Below are 21,477 nucleotides of genomic sequence, written 5' to 3'. Positions count from 1 at the left end.
CAGACCCAGGTTTGCTTACAAGGAGACTTTATTGAGTACTTGCAGCACACAGGCATACCCAATGGTTGGATCAGACAGCTTCTCTGAACCATGAGCCATGGAGTAAAATGGGTTTTATACCATACATGTCAGCAGTGAGGCAGCATGACAGCAGCAAGCGTTAATTAGCGTTCATCTGCAACTTTCCCAGCATAGACGAACCGTGCTTGTTCAGAAGGAAAACAATCAGAACTTTCTCAGCACAGCCACCTGTAACTCAGCATAAACATAGCTTCACTTCTCATCCTAGGCCCTGATAAGATACTAGCCTTCGTTAGCATGGAATGTGCTGAGGCTGCACTATCGACCTTTAACTCATTTCACATGCTCAGAGGCCCACTAGCAAGGGAATTGCACTTATAATGAACCTAAGCCAAGCATTATGGATCTCTAGGCCCCTTTAAAACTACAGGTGACTTGGTTACACTCCCGGGTCCATTACAAAAGTTTAAAAACCATTTACATAAAAGCATACAGACAATATATACAGACAACATATATCTAAAAACAACTTTGAACTAAAACATAAAAGTACAATAGTAAAAAAGATAAAATATTAAAACAGCTTATTAAAATTATTAAAAACAGAATGTCAATAAAAAACATGGCTGATCATTTAAGGAATGCTTCCTGGAACAGAACTGTTTTCGTGAAGTGCCGGAAGCAACACAGTATTGGTGCCTGCCTAACTTCCAGGGGCAAGGAGTTCCAAAGAAAGGGGGTCACCACACTGAAGGCTCTTCTCCTGAAAGTGATACAAGTTCTATTGTTTGAGCCTAAAGAGTCTTCTACTAAATGCCAGTGTTTGTAAATACTTATGTGGGGACTGTTGGCAACACCATCACATCTGAGGCTACAGAACAATTTCTCATGCCTTGCCAACATCACAAAAGATCTGATGTCTCCTTAGTAAACCTTTTTTCCCCCTTCCCCCCCGCTTTTTTTTTTTTTACAACAAAACCATCCTGTTGAAGAATTAACTTTCTGGATTATTGAAAAATTACATGAGCCTAATGCCAAACGTCATCTTAGAAGAGAGGTGTTCTGGATTCTGCAGCTGGACAGTCTTGTTCCAAAGAGTCTGAACGAGGACTTAGAATACTTACCATTACTGTAACTTTGGAAAGAACCTCACTAGTTTACTCATGAGTAGAGGAGAAAAATGCAAGAAGAAATCTCCCTTGTAACAAAATTGTCTTGCCTTCATTTCTTGTGCAGCCAATTTAGGACTATAAAATCAGGGTGAGTCCTCCATGCTTTTTGAGCATTTTAAGACAGAAGCATTGGAAGAATTCTTTGCAACATGTTTGGAGATAGATAAGCGGGTGAGTGGAAAGATAGAAATACATGGAGAAAATGTTTCTGCAGAGGAATGTGCTAATAAGGCCCTAAAGGTTCAGTGTCAAGGGAACGTGTTTTTTTTTTTCTCCATCAGCCAAAGGAGCCTACTGTATCAGATTCACCTTAGATGTGTATGTAAGAAGTCTTGTGAAAGCGAAGCTTTTTTATTTCAACACATGGGTGAGTTTTAACATATTCGTAGGTCGTCATCATGTTGCGTTCAGAACAAACTCCGCTCTGCCAAAATGCAGCCACCGCCACACCGCCGAGCTGCGGTTTGATCAGGTGGTAGAAGGATTAGCCAACACAAGGCACCGTTACCAGGGTATGCCTGATCGTAATCTTTGAGGAGGCTCTTTCCGCATACCCCATATCTGTAGGTAAAGGCAATAAATTAGAACTTTTATTTAATATAACCCAAAGGGGGGATTTTTTTTAATAGTATGTCTTCTAAGTGATGTAAATTGTGAATGAATTTTAGTACATTATTTGTTGTAACTGTTTAGACGTGTTTACAGATTTTTGGAATATTTTAAACTATTCATAATATTTTGCAACAATATTTTAATTGCAGCCCCGAGGAAGGAAAGCCCTTTCTGAAATGCATTGAGCATAATAAAGATTTTTTCAGGCACCTGAGAATATTTTCTGTTTTGGGTCACTGAACTATCACACAGAGAATGGAACAAGCATGCTCTCTGTTGCTCCAGAGGGCAGGACTAGAAACAATGGGGGGGGGGTGAATTGCAGGGAAGCAGATGTTTAGCTTAAATATTAGGAGAAACCTCCTAATGGTAAGTGCTGTTCCAGAGTAGAATGGACTGCCTCAGGGGACCGTGGGCTGTCCTTCACTGGAGACATGAAAGCAGAGGCTGGCCAGCCATCTGTCAGGGGTTCCGTAGTCACAAACGTCCTCCATTGAACAGGGGGTTGGACCAGATGCAGTAGAAGCTGGTGGCTCTGCAAGGGGGGCAGTGAATCTGCTCCAGGTTTCAGTCAGAACCACCTTGGATGGCTCCTTTAGAGTTCTGACTGGTTCTGACTGAAACCCGGAGTGGATTCACCACCTCACTAACATTGCAGCCACCAGCCTCCACTGCATCTAGTCCAACCCCCTATTCAATGAAGGAGATTTGTGACCAGCCTCCACTGACTAGATGTCTTCTGAGGCCCCTTGCATCCCTAAAGTTCTATGATTCCCCACCTAACGTAGCTCACAGGAGGATAAAATATGAGGATAAAATGGGAGGGGGAGAGAGAACCATGTATGAGCTCCTTTGCAGGAAAAGCCAAGATAAAACAAACAAACCTGTAATAGAATGACATAAATCAATAAATAGACCTCAGTGGGATTGACTTGGGAGTAAACGTGGTTAGGTTTGGCGCTCTTGAAAACAAGCAACAACAGAAGCCTTCATGTACTCCTGGATTACACTGGCATTGCATAGCCCTGCCTATGCAGAGAACATTAATTATTGGGTGGATTAGAAATGTACTAAATAAATAAAATAAATCAATACACCTCCCATCATTTTTCTGCCTGAACATACATAGGATTGCACAGTTAGCTGCACCACTGTGCTTGCAGGAAAGTATCCATCGGATTGCAGCCCTACTCAGGAGAGGAAAAGGCAGTGTATTATTATTATTATTATTATTATTATTAATTAACAATTAATACTTATATACTGCTTAATGCAATAACATCCCTAAGCAGTTGATATATAACAATATGAAATTCACCGCTTAAAATACACCTTTAGAACCGTTTCAGCTACAATTAAAGGCAATACAGAGGCAATAAACGGAATGTCTCGGATGGCCTGCTCTCTGTCCCATCAGCCAGACTGCTAGGCTGGTGAGGACGAGAGAGAGGGCCTTCTCTGTGGTGGCCCCCACTCTGTCGAACTCGCTCCGTAGGGAACCCCGCCATGCATTGAAAACGTGGTTGTTAGGGCAGGCATTTGGGGTGGGTTAGGGTATTTTTAAACAATGTTTTAATGTGTAATTTTACTGTTTTAAATTGTACTGTTGTACATCGCCCAGAGTGGCCGGGTGACCGGCCAGATGGGCGATCAAGAAATTGAATGAATGAATGAATGAATGGCATCATGATTCTTTCCTCTTAGGAAACAATCATATGCATGTTTAGGCAGGAAAAAAAAGTCCTACAACTCCAGCATTCCCCAGCCACCATGGCTGGCTGGGGATATGCTGGGAGTTCTAGGACTCTTTTTTCCTGCCTAAACATGCATAGGATCGCACCTCTAATCTCCTGCCCGAGTCAGCCTGCTTAAGGAGCTGTGCGTCCAGGAGGCGCGCACAACGGGAAACACCCGATCTTTTGCAGATGCTACGAGGCCCGGGTCAGAACAGAGATTTCAGGCTTTCGTGCGCCGCAAGCGCGGTCTGTTCTGTCGTTTTTGCTGCGACGTAGACCAGCGGAGGCTGGTGGCTCGTCCGTCAGCGGGGTCCTGCATCCGCTCTGGGTTCCAGCCCAAACTCTACCGGAGCTATCCAAGGTGCTGAGCCTATTGGGCGGGGGGGATTGGGTCCCGCACCCGAGACCGCGCCTTCCGAGTTCTGGCCGAAAGCCAGAGAGCGGATGCGCAGCCCCACCGACGTCGGGGCCACCAGCCCCCACTGGCGCACCCCCGCGAAGAGCGCCAGCCGCCCCCTCCCCGCGCCAGCCCCGGAGACGGCCGAGGAATTTTCGCTTCTGCCGCCCCTAGCGGCGAGCGCGGGCAGCGCGGCTTCCTGCCTGTGATGCAAGCGGAGCGGGGCGAGAACCAGCCGCCGCCGCTCGAGGAGCCGCGCGCGCCCCAGGCTCGCCGGCAGCGTGTCCCGCGTCGGCTGCTTCCCCCCCGGTCCTCCGGGGCTGCTTTTCCACCGGGGGCGGGGGCGAGAAGGGGGCGGGAGGGAGATCGCGCTCCGCCGGCGCCGCCTGTGCAGCCGTGCAGCGAGATCCGTCGAGGAAAGGAAGGCGCCGGGACAGCCGGCCCCGACCTCCTTGGCCGCTCGCTTTTCCTCGTTCGCAAACCGGGCGGGCGCATTTTGCCGGCATGATGAAGGTAATGCGCTGCAAGGGGCGCGCGTGCCACGTTTGCAAGGCAGGGGAGGCGCGGCCACGCGCGAGGGGTCCGGATCGTCGGCCTTATTCATAATATTGCCGCTGTGTCTCAAGGATCCCTTTCGAAGCCAGCCATTTCAGATGGAGACACCCCCCCCCTCTATAATATGGACCGGCGTTGAAAATCAATAAGATCGCGCGGGGTGTGGGGTGTGTGTGTGGGGGGGACACAGGAGGGGGAGGCCAGCAATTTGGTTTTTGCTTGCAGGGGAGAATGTTGTTACTGCTTTTTTGAGGAGGGGAGGCCAGGTTCTGGAGCTGCCTAAGGGCGTTTTTTTACGGCTGTAGTGGCATTGTAGGGGTTAACCCCCCCCCCCCGGCCAAAATTGCATTTCTTTGAAACCCGGGCTTTTTGTTTTTACAGGCATCTTGGATTTTCGGTGCTCCTCCCCCCCCCCCCCGCCCCGGCCCAAATTGGCAATAGAAATGCTAAAATGGAATAATAAATGACAAGAATGCAATTCCTAGTTCTGGTTGGAGGATTCAAGGGTTTTTTGGGGGGTGCTTTTTTGGGGGGGGATGTGTGCATCTATGTAGGGTAGTTTTGGTTTGTGGGGGTTGTGTGCGTGTGTGTTTTGGATGCTGCATTTAAAGGTTTCAGGGGTTTATTTATAGATCTTAGCTTTGCTGTCAGTTTGCACGCTCTGAATCAGGGCAACAGGAAGCAAGCAACTCATGGTCTAGAGTCTCTGGAGATAGGCAGGGTTGGAGTTAATGGAAGATGTGAGTTCAGTTCCCCTCTTGACGTGAGATCCTGCAAGTCTATTTTCCCCCTTCTCCGCCAGCTAAGCTGTTCTAACAGATGCGCTCTAGATCCTGTTTCCTTTTGCGCATTTCCTCCACTCTTTGCGGTGGAGAGGGAGAAATTCTCCCCTGAAGCTGTGCAATTTTTTTTAACCTCCCCGGGGTGATATGCTGATGTTGGGGTGTGTGTGTGTGTATGTGTGTGTGTGTGTGAGAGAGAGAGGGAGGCAGTAACATTACTCCCCACTGAACAGCTGCTGCAGCCGCGGAAACCTTGAGTAGGGTGGGGGCAGATTTCAGCGAAAGGGTTGGGATTCACATGAGTGTGCTGACATCCACGTTGGAACGGACACCTAGCGAAAAGGTCACAGTGAAGTTGCATATTTGAGCTGCATGTCACTGGCGAGATGGCACACGGTGGGAGTCAAAAGCCTAGCCAGTGGACTTGATTTGCTTTTTGTGGAATTATTCGGTGCCATCCACTACTCAGCAGTATTTATTTTGCCACAGCAGTTGGAAATGAGGGTGCCAGGTTTTTTCCCCAAATGGCCGTTCCTCTATGATGGTAACAGCTGTTTGACAGGTATTAAGGAGCTGAAGTTCCCTCCCCACCCCCTGTCCCACCATTTCGTCTCTGAGCCAGAAAAAAAAAGCCTTACCTGCTCAATTTTGGCATTTCCGGCTGCTGTTGTGGGCCTCACGAGCAGGGCCAGAAGGACAAGGTGGCAACCTGAAGTGTAATCTGCATTCCACGCTTTGCCAAAGTAGGACCTGCTACAAAACACTGCAGTTCAGGGTGCCAGGCAGTCAGCTGTGCCCCCTTCCAGAATATTCCATTGCATCCCCACTGTCCTTGCTTTCCCAGTCCATCCCTGCCCCAGCGGTCAGCATTGTGTGTCCATTGAGCATTCTTGGATCCCCATCGGGTTGTATCATGGTATTTTTGGTACCTTAATGGCAGTGGAGGGGTTGTTCCTAAATATTGTTGTGTACTTTTACAAACCTTGGGGTTCCCACGTCTTGGTGCCGTTTTGGCTACCTGAGGATTGGCACTTGGATAAAGAGTTCACTGTTAGTATATATGAACTGAGCCCTGCTCAGAGTGGCCTAGAGTCTTCCATAGGTGGACAAGAATAGGGTGGGGGAAGAGGCTAGGAGGATTGATGCACAGGGCTGGTCCAGTCATTAGGCAGAGTGAGGCGGCTGCTTCAGGCAGCAGACTTTGGGTGTTATGAAAGGGGAGCAAATTGTTAATTACTAAAATTGTTGTTATTGAATTTTTACTGTCAAGGACAGGGAGAGACACTGGTGGTATTTTCTGCTTCATGTGTCACAATAACTGGGCTGACTTTGGGTCATAGTGCATAGTATGGCTGGCTGGGGAATGCTGGGAGTTGTGGGACTTTTTTCTACCTAAGTATGCATAGGATTGCACCCTTAATCATGACATAGTTCAGACAAGGTCTTGTTAAGGCCTGAAGGGATAGTCACACCTTAACACCACCTTGCGTGAACCACCGTAGCCTTGCTTTCCCTTCTTCTTCAGTGCCACCTTCAAGATGGGAGGGATCGTGATTCAGTTGTTGAGCACGTGCAGAAAATCCCAACCCAACTTTTGTCAGCTGCATGAAATAAAACAGCATAGAGGAGGACTATGTATGTACATGAGAAATTGTGGGCAGTGGTGCAGGGATTGACCTGCACAGTGAGATCAAAAGTAAGACAAAATGTTGCCGTGTGTCATGCTCCTGTTCAGTGTTCCAGTCAGTCATTCCATTTCCCCTCCCACTCGGTTTTCCATCCTTCCCCCGCCTTCCCTCGAACAGTAAGTCACCATTTCTGTGGCCACCAAGAACACCCAGTCTTCATTGGGTTGTTTCTGGGTTTTTCCCTCCTTTGCGGGTTCCCCCCCCCACAGATTTTTTTGACTTCTGTAAACCTTGGGTTTTCTCCAAGCCTGCTGAAACCTCCCTCTTGTGAGTGGGTGGTGCCGTTTTAGCTACTTAAGGAACCGCACTCACCACCTGAACATCAGAAATAGAGGGAATGATTAAAAAGTCCTAATTTTTGTCTAATTGTGAAGCTCTGGCCTTCTTATAGATTTCATTGATAGGTGTAAGCATGGCAACAATGAAATGTCATTTTTTTATATCATAATTCTTATAATAAGGGATATTTTTAAATTAAAAAAAATACTTTTTAACCCTTCCCTAATAAATGCTAGGAAAAAAATTGGTGGCTGGGGAATGTTGGGAGCTGTGGGACATTTTTCAGGATAGAGAGTTGCCCTAGCCATACACGAGGGAGGGCAGAACTACATGTCATGTGTAGTCCTTTGATTTGGACGGTGTTTGTGTGGGTTTTTAAAACGTAATTTGAAGTGGAAGACTGGTGCAAGAAAGAGGGGCTTCTTAATATTATGATTGTGCTGTTTTTCCTTTTGTAAATTAATCTCTCTCTCTCCCCCTCATCCCTATTTTACCTATGCTGGGGAAAAAAGGACATAAAAGCACCTGAGAGCCAGTGTGGTGTAGCGGTCAGAGTGTTGGACTGGGACTCAGGAGATCGAGGTTCTATTCCCCACTCGGCCATGAAGCTCAGTGGGGGACTTTGGGCCAGTCACTGATGTTGTGAGGATAAAATGGAGAGGACGAGGATGATGTAAGCCACCTTGGGTTCCTTGCAAGAGGAAAAAAGGCGGGATATAAATGTAATAATAAATAAAAATAAAAATATCTGGGGCGGAGGGGGAGAATTGGTGAGAACTGTAAACATTACAAATGGAGAGATCACATCCATCGAAAACCATTGATTGCAGGAAAAATTAAGAAAGGAAAGAGCAGGGAGAGAGCCTACAGTGGTAAAATGGCATGAGGGGAAAGAGTTAAGGTGCTCCTTCTCTCTCTCTCACCTCCCCCCTGCCCTCCCCCCCCCCCAGTTCTTCCACTTAAAATTGTAGCTTTGGCAGTGTTAAAAAAATCCCAAAGCATCGTGGAGCAACATATAAGTTGTAGTTGTGTTCTGAGTCTAGCAATGGAAGTTAATGAGATTCTGTCATTCGTGTCAAAAATCCAGTAGATGTTGTTTGGTCCAGCTATAGCCAGTCCTAATGAGTTGGGGTTTATATTCGCAGGATGTCATAGGTGAGAATCAACTGCTGTTTGTAGCGGCAATACCAGCCTCGGTATTGTGATCACGATCTGCTATGCCAACAATACCACGAAATTGTTTTAAGCTGGAGGAAAGTGGCTTTAGATTGCTCGAGTTGGAACATTCTGCGGACAAACGGCCATTTGGCAAGGGAATAAGCCGAGGAGAGAGATGGCGTGAAGGTGTTTGGAAAAGAAGTGGCCATTTTTGTTGTCAGGTCCTGTCGTTTTGCCATTGCTTTTCGAAACTTCTTTGTGGAATGTCCTTCCCCTGAGGTGTTTTGGGAAGAGGGGTAATCATAGCAAGAAAACGAGACAGAAAGAGAAGGAAGGAAGGAAAGAGAAAGAAAGAAAGAAAGAAAGAAAGAAAGAAAATGAGGTATTGCCCTGTTGTGTTGCATTGCTGGGATCAAATGCTGCCATTGATATACTGCAGTGCTGAGTTGCAATGCTGTTAACAACATATTTTTCTTATCATGGCAAGGATGAATGGATTAAAAGGGATGCAAATGGATTTTCAGTGGACTGTACATTTTATGAGAGCACAACATAAAAACAGCATAACATAAAAAGAATGTATGGGCCTCATGAGCCCATACACTGCATATGAGAATGGGGAGTGAAGAGGGGTCACAGCTCAATGGTGGAACACCTGCTTTGCATGCAGAAGGTCCCAGGTTCGATCCCCGGCATCTCCAGGTAGGGCTGGAAAAATTCCTCCTGAAATCCTGGAGAGCTGCTGCCATTCAGTGTCAACAATACTGGGCTAGATGGACCAGTAGATAAGGCAGCTTCCTGTGCTCCTATGTTCAGTGGCTAACCATCTCCCTGATGCCTGTACATTCACTGCATGCACATAGGCAGTCTTTTGGGCCTGTGGGTAGATTTGTTCATTTGAGATACTGTCTTGGGCACCACCACAAAATGGCTGCCACAGAGGTGTGGCTAGTCACTGTGTAGCCCAGAGACATTCATGAGTAATGAAGGTGGCAGCTGTTGGAGGCCCTCAGCTTGCTCTGAAGCAATCCCAACTGCCGACAGGAAAATGTACTTTTGTTGTCGTTTTGTAAAAGTGGGATGGGTAGGGCACCTTGGGGGGTGCAAAAAAGGTGTCCAGGAGCACACTGGTGTCTGCGGGCACCACACTGTCTGTCCATAGCATAGGAGCTCCTTTCATGTATCCCAGTGACTTGCAGACAGAGGAGTTTGTTGACATCAGGGATATGGCTGGTGGACAGAGCACTCGTCACGTATGTGAAGAGGGCTTGGGATGACCGTAATATACAAGTACAAATCTACTTGTATATCAAGTTTAGATCAGGGATTCCAGCTCAAAACTCTAAAGCTGGTGAGTAAAACGTGACCTGGTCAAAAGCAACCAGCTGATACTCCTATTTTACAGGTGAGGAATACTTAGAATTCAGGGAGATGCTATTACCACAAGGCGAACCATGGCAGAGAACTGGCATTTGTATATGTGCGTCTGTATGTGTGCGTGGCTCTCTCTGTGTCTATGTCTGCCTGCCTGCCTGCCTGCCTGTGTCTCTCTCTCTCTGTCTCTCTCTCTCTGTGTATGTCTCTGAGTATGTCTCTCTCTCTCTCTCTCTCTCTGTGTGTGTCTATGTCTCTGCGTATGTATTTCTCTCTCTCTCTCTCTCTCTGTGTCTGTGTCTGTGTCTCTCTGTGTGTATGTATGAGTGTCTGTGTCTATGTCTCTGCGTATGTATTTGTCTCTATGTGTTTGTGTGTGTGTGTGTGTATCTCTGAATATGGGTGTGTTTACTTGCAATTTTATTTATTATTGTTAAACTACTGGGAGTCAGAAACCCTTGTTGATCTAATGCAAATCACCCAGACATTTAGTACCTGATCCTGATCTACCTTCTGTCTGTCCCCACCTTGGATAACTTAAAAAAGTAGTCCCATTCTCATGAACTTGTCAGTAAACGATTATGAACTATAATGCCTAAGTGAAACCTCCACGTAGAGAAGCACTTAACCTGTGCTTATCAGATGTTGAGGACAGATAGCAGGAAAGGCTGTTGTCCTGCTCACAAGCGTCCCAGAGCTATCTGGCCAGCTGTGGTTAAAATAACTAGATGGACCTTTGATCTGATCCTTCATGGCGGTTCTATTGGGAGAAATATTTTAATGGTAAGAACTGTTTGATAGTGGAACACCCAGCTACTGGAAAAGGTGGGCTCTCCTTCACTGAAGGTATTTCGCATCGGCCATCTGTCAAGGGTGCGCAAGTCACGGACTGAGCAAGGGGATGGACTAGGTGATCGAACCTGGGACCTTCTGCCTGCAAAACATCTGCTCTGCCACTGAGCTACAGCCCTTCTCCTAAATGAGATGGGTTCTGGGAATGTTTATTATTATTAATATTATTATTAATTACATTTATATCCCACCTTTTTTCCTCTTTAAGGTACCCAAGGCAGCGTACACAATCCTCCTCTCCATTTTATCCCCGCAACAACCCTGTGAGGTGGGTTGGGCTGAGAGTCTGTGACTGGCCCAAAGTCACCCAGTGAGCTTCCATGGCCAAACGGGGACTAGAACCCGGATCTCCTGAATCCCAGTCCAACACTCTAGCCACCGGGGCATGCTAAATTGGTAGGCCAGACAAGCTAGCATTATATCATCTTATGCATGCATTCAGCTAATTGTGACCTTGGGCATTCATGCGTGTTCATTATGGCTTTCAGCAAATATATAACTGAATGGCTCACATGCCCATAGAGGATTTGTCAAAGGACAGAATATCTTTGTGGTGGTGGCATTAACGCCTGTCCAGATAAAGGTCAAAGAACAAGGTTGTGTAAATCTCCTGCTGGATGTGAATAGATGCCCAATGGTGGTGGTTAATTCGGGGCACTACTTGTAAAGTGAAGACTAATGCGCACGCTTATCATGATATAAGCCAGAAGTATGTGCCTTACTTGGAGGACTTGGTTATTAATGTAGCATGAAGTGTGAAGTGACTAGTTCTAAACCTTGTCTCGGTCAAGTTATTGGTGGCCTTATTTTTTCCTGCCACAGGGAAAATCTATTTCTAATTTCCCCCCACTAAGAACCTATATCTTTTCCTCCCTGGAACAAATAAAAGCTGAGGGGGGTTGATTTTCAGTAGGAAAATGTGGCCTTCCACTATCAGATGTATGGCAGGTGCACGTGGTGGGGCTTCCTCGGTTGTGGCACCTAATCGGTCTTCCTTTGGGAGGCCCATCTGGCTCCTTTTCTGCTCACCTTTTGGTGGGTAACGAAGGCTTCAGTAAGCCTTTGGGGTTAATTTTGTCTGATACTGTGACTTTCCACCCTGTTGCCGCTGAACTACTGGTAATTTTAATGTGTATGTTAGTGCTGGGCCAAATTTTTGCCTGGGTTAGATTGGCCCGAATTTAGGTGGGGGAAAGATAGAGGCGAAACTGCCTCCCCCATTTTGTGTTTGGTGCCAACCTGGCCTGTCATTTCCCTCCTGGAATGCCCCTTAGAATGATGCTGGATTGTGACTTAGCACATTCCAGAAGCATTCTGGGAATTTTCAAGATGCGGGCCACAGCACATGAAGTAGGGCAGGGGTTGGTGAGTTTTTCCCTCAAAAGTTTCCCCCTGAAAATGGTTGAAATCCCCCCATGCCTTTCATGACCTCTGAATGTGGGGAACCCTTTTTACCTCCTGTAGTGTTTTATCTGTGGTGGGATCTTTCTTTGGGTTTTTACAGTGCAATCCTATATATGTCTGCTCAGACGTTAGTCCCATTGAGTTCAGTGGGGCCTACTCCTAGGAAGGTGTGTATCGGGTTGCACCCTAAGCTTGTTTTACTTTTCTGACAGTGGTTATTATTGCTTTTATATTATTTGCCACCTTGTGGATCTACCAGCATGCTCTGTATTCATGCTGGGCTTAGGGTGTCCAGCAGTCCTACTTGACAGAGGACGGTCCTCTGTTTTGGAGAGCTGGCAGATGGGCTGTCCAGTCCACCTCTGGTTCAAAGCCAAAGGACACTAAGAAGGGAGAGTCGAGGCCTTGAAGTTGCCCATCCATTGTTAGCACCTGGACAGCACACTGAGCAGGTACACTACTTAGTCTTCTCCACTGTGTTGAAGTGTACTGTATTTCTGTTAAAACTATATGGGCAGTATCCAGTGGTGACATTCTGCAAATGCAAATAGTGCTAGCGGAGCTCCGCTGAATCTTTCCATTGCTCAAGCGGTTGCCCAACGGTTGGTTATGCAAGCAGTTATGCAACTGGTTGCGCAAGCAGAATGCACAATGGGTTGCACGAGAGTTATGCACAACCGCTTGCTCAGCCACGCTTGTGTAAATGTAACTTTACCTGGATTCTTCTCTCACACGCCGTTCAGAACCTTGTTTCCGCTAGTGCAACACAATTTGCTCTAATGCAGTGACACAGTTGGGTACTGCCCGTAGTTATTATTTCTAAATTTGCACCTCTACATATAAATTTGCATATACAAATGTTATGCAGATTGGTGTCCTATTGTATCCTCTTTCTTTGGTGAGGTGTCATGGCCACACTAGCAGGGCTCCCGAGAAGTAGTGGCCTCCTCCCTGGCATAATTTGTGGCCCTCAAGGCCATTTTGAGTTGTTCAGCCACTTTCCTGGTTTGTTTTAAGGATTACTGACCTAGAGCACATGAAAAGAGTTTGAACTCTCAGAAGAACTGCTCTATAAATGCGAAATGTTATCTCTCATCCAGAGATCCAAAGCTGCTAACAAAACAGATATGGCACCCCAAACCCCAACAGTATTAAACAATGTTAAAAACAACAACCAACCAACCAAGATACAACTGTACCTGTTGAACTTCAGTCTGTGCCTATAATAAGAGAGAGAACTAATTTGGATAGCAATTGCCTTATTTATCTGAATAGCTCTCTCCCCCCCCTTCCCCCAAATCCAGGATACCTGTCGTTCTACTTTCCTTGGAATTAATTGCTTTTCTCAGAAAACATCCATCAAGAAACTAGGTTACTGAGTTTAAAAAGCAGGATGCTGATCCTCTTAAATCAACCATTATTATATTAGAGGTTAAATTAACTTTCCTCCTTTAGAAGGGCTTTGGCAAATATTACCATATGCTACCCAGAAGTGAAAATGTGTTGGCTTTGTTTATCTAAAAGAGCAGTGCTTCATCCTGCTGTCAGAAAACCAGGGAAATGGTCTTTGAAGATAACTGATGGTTTTCACTACCTTGCCTTATCGGCAACTGATAAACCAAGCCCAGCACATCGGTTTCTTACTGCGTTTCATGTCCTACGTTTTAGAATCTCTGGAGTGGGGCTGCTTTCCTTTCCTTTGATGTTTACTGCTCATACACAGAATTTAAATGCCAGATCAATGGTTCTTGGAGTGTAAGATGGTTGCCTAGGCTACTAGGCCTGAGCCTTTTTTCTATTGGTACATAATTTTACATCTTTTTTTTAACTTCACACTCGCTGACTCACAGCTGAGATCTGGGCTAGACAGCTAGACACTGCACTTGCCTCAGGAATTGGCATGCGATGAGATCTTGCCCACTCAGATGTATCATTTAGTACAGGAGTGTACAACCCACAGCCCGGGGACCTCACATGGCCTGCCAAGGCCTTAACTGCACCCCCCTCCCTGGGTGCCCTGACCTCCCCTGAATTTTCCCCCAATTGCACCGTTGTAGTTCCATTGCCACTGATTAATAGCCTTCTCTCCACCCTCTCAGAAATAGCGATGTGTTGGGACCGCAATTCCCATAATTCCCAACCAGCATGCTGGGTTGGAATTGTGGGAGTTGTGGTCCCAAAACAAAGGCTGGTGGGATAGGTTTTCCAGGGGACATCATAGCTATGGATTCTGGGTAGGAAATGCACTGCGCATGAGCACAGACTCATGCACTGAATTGTAGTTAATGAAGCAGAGGAGGGATGGGAAGCAGGCTGCAGGGATGGCAAGCTCTGTGGTGAATGTTTCAGTGCATAGCCCAGTGTTTGCACTCAACCCAAGGCATTGTGCCCAAGGCATTGTGTTCAAAGTTCTATCAAAGCTGGCTGATCTGTGATGGCTCATTCATATGTAATGCTGTAGTAATCGAGTGATGAACATGGGCAAACCAGTCCTTAGTGCTGAGGTTGCTACATGGAGGCCATTTCTTGTTGTAGTCTCTATAGGTTGAACTACACATTGTTATGAAACGTGACTATGTATGTCCCTAAGTTCCCCTAAAAATGCAGAACATGTCCCTAAGATTAGACTCTGTACCAGAGGACTGGAGAAAGGCCAGTGTAACACCAATTTTTATGGTGTGTGTAGTGGGAGATTCAGGACGGATAAAAGGTAGTACTTTGCCACACAGCACGTACTTAAGCTATGGAATTCACTCCCACAAGATGTAGCAATGGCCACCAATTTGGATGGCTTTAAAAGAGGACTGGACAAATTCCTGGAGGAGAAGGCTACTAGTCCTGATGCCTCTATGCTACCTCCAATAGCAGGGGCAGTATGCCTATGTACACTAGTTGCTGGGGAACATGGGCAGGAGGGTGCTGTTGCACTCATGTCCTGCTTGTGGATTTCTCATGGGCAGCTGGTTAGCTGGCTACTGTGTGAACAGAATGCTGGACTAGATACACCTTGGTCTGATCCAGCAGGGCTCTTAAGTTCTCATGACTACTTATCTATTTTGTATAAATGCCCCACCCTCCATCTTTGGGACTAACAACAACACCTGCCTAACATTAGAAAACCCATGATGTGATTATTTTCTTATTGCTCATTGTATAGAATTAGACCCTCTAAGGAGGGCATGGGGAAAGTGTGGCCCACCAGAAGTTTGACTGCAAGTTCCATGATCTCTCACCATTGGCTGTGCTGGCTGGGGCAGATGGGAGCTGCAGTACAACATCTGGGGTGCTACACATTCCCAAATGCTCCCCACACCATGGCCATTTTGCAGGGAAGCAAGGCATGTGGGGGGTTCACATCATGTTTGCAAGCCGAATCACACCCCCAGAAGCCTCTCAGGAGCTGCAGCCATTTCAGTGGCAGCCATTTCAGCCAGGTGGTCTGCGGCCCCCGGTGTATTCTAGTGGGTCAGTGTGGCCCCCCCAACACCCAGAATTTGCCACCTCTGCTGTAAGACAACCTTTCTTAACCTGGCATCCTCCAGATGTTTTGGACTTCATCTACCATCAGTCCCAGCCAGCATGGTCCTATGGTCAGGAATGGTGGGAATTGAAGTCCAAAACATCTGGAGGGAGCTAAGTTGGGGAAGTCTGCTCTGGGTGGTGGTGGGAATTGTTCTTGTTTGTTAGCCAGGGATGGAACAAAGAGAGAATTTATTTATTTCATTTCTATACCGCCCAATAGCTGAAGCTCTCTGGGCGGTTCACAAAAATTAATTATCTGCATATAGGAAACAACAAGCTTGAAACGGCAACTGGATTCCGCCAGTAGGTTGAATATAGCTGTTGTGTTTGCCCCTGTTGTCACCCTGGGAAACAATGCTATTGTTAAGGAAATGAATTAATGCTGGATCTGACAAGCAGGTCAACAAAAGAGACAGTCAGAGGCTCTGTTCTCGAGATCAGGAGAGTGGAAGTAGCTTATTTGGCCATTCAGTTCTCTTGGCCTCCTTCCTTCTGCCCAGCAGTTCCAGAGGAAGTGATGCTGGGCTGGGATGTGCCAACAACAATGACCGCAAATGCAGGGGTTGTTTAATTTTGGAAAATAAGCCCATGAGCTAAGCATTAAGAGGTCCCTGCCCGGTACCTTACAGTGATAGAATTAAAATGAAAAAAAGAAAGAAAGAATTGGAGCTCTATCTAGGCCTTTATGGGCAGTATCCAGTGCTGCCCATGTACCAGTGGGACCCACCACCGGCACAACGGGAAATTAGTGCGTCCTAAAGCAACTGGAAATGAGTAGAAATGCTCATTGTTGGAATGGAACAAGTCAGCAAAGCTCACAGAAAGGTGCTCTTCTAACCCGTCCAATTCCCAAAATGTGTGTTTGGGCTCATTTTTGCAGTTATGCTAGCTTCCTGTTGCGCCGACAGTGGGTCCTGCTGATACAACACAATCAGCAGAGGTGCAGGGGCAGCATTGGATACTGCCCTACATATCCAGGGCAAGAATAGCCCTGATCTAAGCTCCTGTGTCCTTCAGTTCTGTGCAGGTGAACTGTGTCTTTCAGTTCCATCAGAGAACTGTGATGAACAGTTGAATATTGAATATGAAATCAACAGTTGAATATGAACTGTGATGAACATGTTGAATATTTTTCCATAAACAGGCAGGGTTCATGAACCAAGGGTGGTTTATGGGTTTTATGGGTTCCAGGGTTCTATAAGCAATAAATATTGTTCCATAAAATATAAACAGTTGAATATGAACTGTGATGAACTTGTTGAATATTGCTCCATGAGAGAACTGTGTCCTTCAGTTCCATCAGGGGCACAGGCAGCATTGGATACTGCCCTATGAATCCAGGGCAAGAAGAGCCCTGATCTAAGGTCCTGTGTCCTTCACTACCTTCTGGGCCATGGTATGTTCCAGAATGTGACTGCCTGGCTTTGCAGCAGTGACCCACCCCCAGGCTGAGGAGGAAGCCGGCTGCTGTCATTGTCACCTGGAGATGACATCACCAGGCATAAGTGGTTGGTTGCAGAATGGCCCAGCAAAGGCAGCAGGCACACAGCTTTGCGGTGGGGGCAGGCAGGCCTTCAGGATAGTAGGGACAGAGCTTAAAGCAGGGGTGCACAACCTGCGGGCCGCATGAGGCCTTCTGAGACCTGAATTGCAGCCCCTCATGAGTGCCTTGACACCCCTGCTGCTGCCACTAAATTCCCCCCTCTGCTGATCGCTAGCTTACTCTCCAGCCTCTTCCCCAGCTGTCTGTATCCCCCCCCACACACACACACACCCAGGATCCCCAAGCCAGTATCACATGCAGCCCTTGAGGCCAAAAAAGCTTGCGCACCCCTGGCTTAAGGGAAGGTAGAGAAGGCAAAGAGGGTAAGAACAGAGGAGATGAGAAAATCAGGTAGAGGGGAAGAGAAGAACCAGTGGAAGAGGCAGAGTAAAGTACCAGAGAGAGGTAGAGGGGAAGGAGACCCCATGGTATGGAGAGGAGAGAGTGAAAGCAAGAGATGGAGGAAGAGAGGCTGTGGAAGGAGGAATGGAGGAACAAGATGTGGAAGAGGAAGCTCAGCTACAGCTCATCAAAGCCAAAGTGGCTCTAGGTAGGGATAGGGAGCTTCTTGCCCTCCAGATGTTCTTGGATGGCAACTCCCATCATCCCTCACCATTGGCTGTGCTGGCTAGAGCTGATGGGCATTTCAGTCCAACATACGTTCCCCACCAACGCCCTAGGCCTGGAGAGGTTGGCAGTACTGGGAGTTGTCATGTCCTTGGTCTGAAGCCAGACCAAGCATGGGGACGGAAGGGTGAAAAGATCCACCGTCTGGAACTTTCTCAAGAAAGGAACTTAGCTGTTACATGTAATCCTCTAGCATCCTGACCCTTTTTTCTCCTGATGCTATACCTCTGGGGTGGGCAGCCTTTTTTTTCTGTCAAGTGCGGCACTCCCTCTTGGGTAATCTTTCTGGGGCCGTGTGTCAGTGGTGAATGGGGCTGAAGCCAGCTATGGAGAGGTCCATAGTCAAAAGTCAGTGGGGCATCCCTTTTCTGTCTCTACTACCCCCTTTTCTATCCCTCCCTATTCCTTCCCACGCAGCAGGCTGCCAAGGAAGGGACAAATCCTTCTTTCCAGAGGTCTGAGCTCATCGCATGCAGAGAGCATTTGAAATTAGGCCCAGAGCTTTATGAAATTAACTAATACACTAATAAACAAGCACAGTTCCAGGCTGGTTTTAAAAAGTATTCATTGATTTATTGCCGTTTTAGCCCACCCTTCTTTCAAGGAGCTCAGGGAGGCATATTGGGTTCAGACAACGCAGTCACCCACACTCAAAGGTTGAGTATGCGTTGAGTGTGGGTTGTCTTTGAACCATGGGTGGTTGGTGAAATGTAGGTTACCGTGTTGTCTGAATCCAGCTGCACTAACAAACCATGGTTTGTTAACCATGAACAATCCATGAGAAGAACCCATGGTTTGTTGTTGGGTTGTGAATGGTGGGCTGTTTCCAGTTAACAAACCATGGTTAGTTATTGAAGCTGGGTTCAGACAATATGATAACCCATGGTTTGATAACAACCCATGGTTCAATGGCAACCTACACGTAACTCATACTCAACCCCTGAGTGTGGGTTATCATGTTGTGTGAATCTAGTCTCTTCCCTGCCGCCACACACTTTTGTTTTTACAACATCCCATTGAGGTAGGTAGGGCTGAGAGATAGTGATTAGCCTAATGGCAGCTAACAAGGTTAATGACTGTGTGGTCCTGCATCTGACTGGTCCATGTCTGATCTACCAGGCAATATGGTTCTGTTCTGACCCTCAACCTCGTCCCCATCCCTAATTCTTCTTCTCTCGCAAACTATCATCCATGACATGCAAGGATGACATCCTTGACATGGAAGGCCCAAGCAAATCCATCTGTCTCGCACTAATCACAGGCCACCAATTTGCAAATAATGTACAACGGACATATTATTTTCCACTAAGGCTGTTTATTTTCTTGGCTAACTCTCCCTGATTAACCTAATTATTATGCCGAATAACTGCTGTGAATGCTTTTAAAGATTTAATACTTGTGTAAGTATAATCCATTCTTGACATTATTAACTGAGCAGGAGGAAGAGGAGGGTAGAAGAGAAGAAAGAAGCAACTTAGGATACAATCCTATGCATGTTTAGACAGAAAAAAATTCCGCAGTTCCCAGCATCCCCCAGCCGGGGGGGGGGGGATTCTACTTTGTCTCTGCACGGGGAGCGCTTAAGGGTTAAATCAGACATAATGTTTTTAGAGCAGCGGCAAGGCCATCTTAAAAGTATCTTCAGTGCATTAGGTCCAAACATACAGTATCTTTCCCTCTACAGGGCAGAGCTATGGAATGGAGGGCGGACGGGAACAGACATAGCAAGCTTTGAGCTCACAAGAGTTTTTAATTAATTGATTTAATTCATTCATTTTCATGTATTATATTTCTCTACTGCCCATAGCTGAAGCTCTCTGGGCTGTCCACAAAAATTAAAAATAATTAAAAATACATTAATCAAAGTGCAAAACCATTTACATAAAAACATATAAACACATAATGCACACACACAAGACAATGTATATCTAAAACATTTTTTTTTAAACAATCAACCAAAGACAATCCAGGGCCTGATTAAAAACTCATTTTACTGCCAAATGCCTGAGAGAAGAGGGCAATTTTAATCTAGTGCCGAAAAAATAACAATGTTGGGGAGATCATTCCATAATTCATTAATTATTATATTTCTGTATTAATGCACAGAAAGAGTTATTTCATGACATGCGGTTTCGGAATTGACTGGAACATATCTTTTAAAATTATCAGTTATTTTGACTGCTTCACAGTCTTATTTCTTACTTGGACTTGGTTCAGTTCAGTGTCAAATAAAATTGAAAGTATCTGCATCCGACTTCTTTGGGAGCCTGGATGTATTCCTTGGCCTCTCCAGATCCCCTTCGAAAAAGTCATGAGGAGTTAAAAGCTTTGTCAGCTGGAGTTAAAAATAAACCGGAGTGACTCAGCAGTTCAGCAACATCACTTTCTCTGCTTGATGAAATGGTGGCAGTTATTATGTATTTTTGGGTTGGTTTTTTTAGCATTAATTCTCCAGTGGATGTCGTTATTGTTTTCAATTAATCTTCCTCTATAACTTCCTTTTTCAAAGTGAAGAGCTGCCAAGGTAGCAATGGAAACTCCTTTAAATACAACAGCTCTTGAATTGGCTGTGCCATACTTGCTGTTTTAAATTAATTCAAAAATTAATTTACATTTAAAATTAATTAAAACCAGGCCGCAGAAGCTATGGCCCTCCATACATTGTTGAACTCCAACTCCCATCAGCCCTAGCTGGCCTGGCCAATGGTGAGGGATGATGGGAGTTGGCATTCACTGACATCTGGAGAGCATCAGATTTCCTAGCCCTGATCTGAAAGGATGTTTGTATTCAAAATGGCGGCATGAATGAGATTTTGAAAATGGCTGCTTTGGGGCTTTGCAGTTGAAGGTAACATTGCAAAAGCATTCCCAGGGGAGCTCTTTTCCCATTTGTTTGCATGTTTTGGTTGAATGTGTCATCCACATCATTAGCATATGTCCGTATGAAGATGGGAGACGCAAAGGCACAGCTGCCAAACTGGTTGGTCATCGGGATTGTTGCTGCGGCTCTGGGGTGGTTGACCTGTGGAAAAAAATAGGTTGGCCATCAGCAGGGACCCATGGGCTCCCTGCTGCTGCCTCCTGCCATCTTGCTTCCTGGAGGAGAAGGCTGTCAATGGCTACTAGTTATAGCTACTAGATGGCTATAAGCTGCCTCCTGTAACAGAGACAGTATGCCTGTATGCTAGTGCTGTGCCAAAAATTTCTCCCACATTTTTTCCGACCATTCTCATTCAATTTGATAGAAATGAAATTGCTTTTGGAAAGAAATTCAAAGAAAAAGAAATTTTGGAGAAATTCTCATGGGTTGGGTTTGGGGTTCTTGTGCTTCCCTTACTTATGAGGTGGCTGAGGAGTGTGTATGAGTGGCCTGTTAGTCATCGTACAATGATCTCTGTGGCAGCCTGTAGCCTCCTCGGCTTCTCACACTTCAGTTAAAGCCATCCTGAGGAAGACATCATGAGGCAATTCCTCCCCTGGGGCCTTTTCAGTTCAGGAAGTGCAGGTGGCCTGGGAGGCTGCAGAGCAGTGGAGAGGTGTGTATAGGGATGGCGAAGAATTCTGCCATGGGTTTCAGTGAGGTTGAATGCACTGGCATTTGGCCCCCCGAAATCTGTGGCGGAACGGCTTGCCCCCCCCCCCCGCGGATTCCCCCCAGGACGAAGCTTACCTGGGGCAGATGTTCAAGATGGTGGCAGCTCCAGTGGCGGCTCCGGCGGCGGCTGCAGAGGTGGCGGCGGAGGCTGGACTTTCGA

At 46.3% G+C, this 21,477-nt stretch overlaps 1 protein-coding gene across 3 annotated transcripts in view; it reads left to right on the top strand.

The window, feature by feature from the left end:
* Positions 1-4,130: 4,130 nt before the first annotated feature.
* The window catches only part of BCAT1 (branched chain amino acid transaminase 1), a 109,767-nt gene continuing 92,420 nt past the window's right edge, over positions 4,131-21,477 (top strand). For 2 of the 3 annotated variants that reach the window (XM_084809165.1, XM_084809166.1), the window contains exon 1: positions 4,142-4,451. In XM_084809165.1, the coding sequence (XP_084665291.1) occupies positions 4,443-4,451 (9 nt within the window). In that variant the 5' untranslated portion in view covers positions 4,142-4,442. Of the gene's footprint in view, positions 4,452-21,477 lie in introns of all 3 variants that reach the window. The other variant, XM_084809167.1, reaches the window with a different exon arrangement.

Source organism: Heloderma suspectum, chromosome 7 (assembly GCF_057233095.1).
Source record: "Heloderma suspectum isolate Gila_16-S chromosome 7, 16-S_ref, whole genome shotgun sequence".
NCBI lineage: Eukaryota > Metazoa > Chordata > Lepidosauria > Squamata > Helodermatidae > Heloderma > Heloderma suspectum.
The sequence above is the reverse complement of the archived record's forward strand: the minus strand, read 5'-3'. Positions and strand labels throughout refer to the sequence as shown.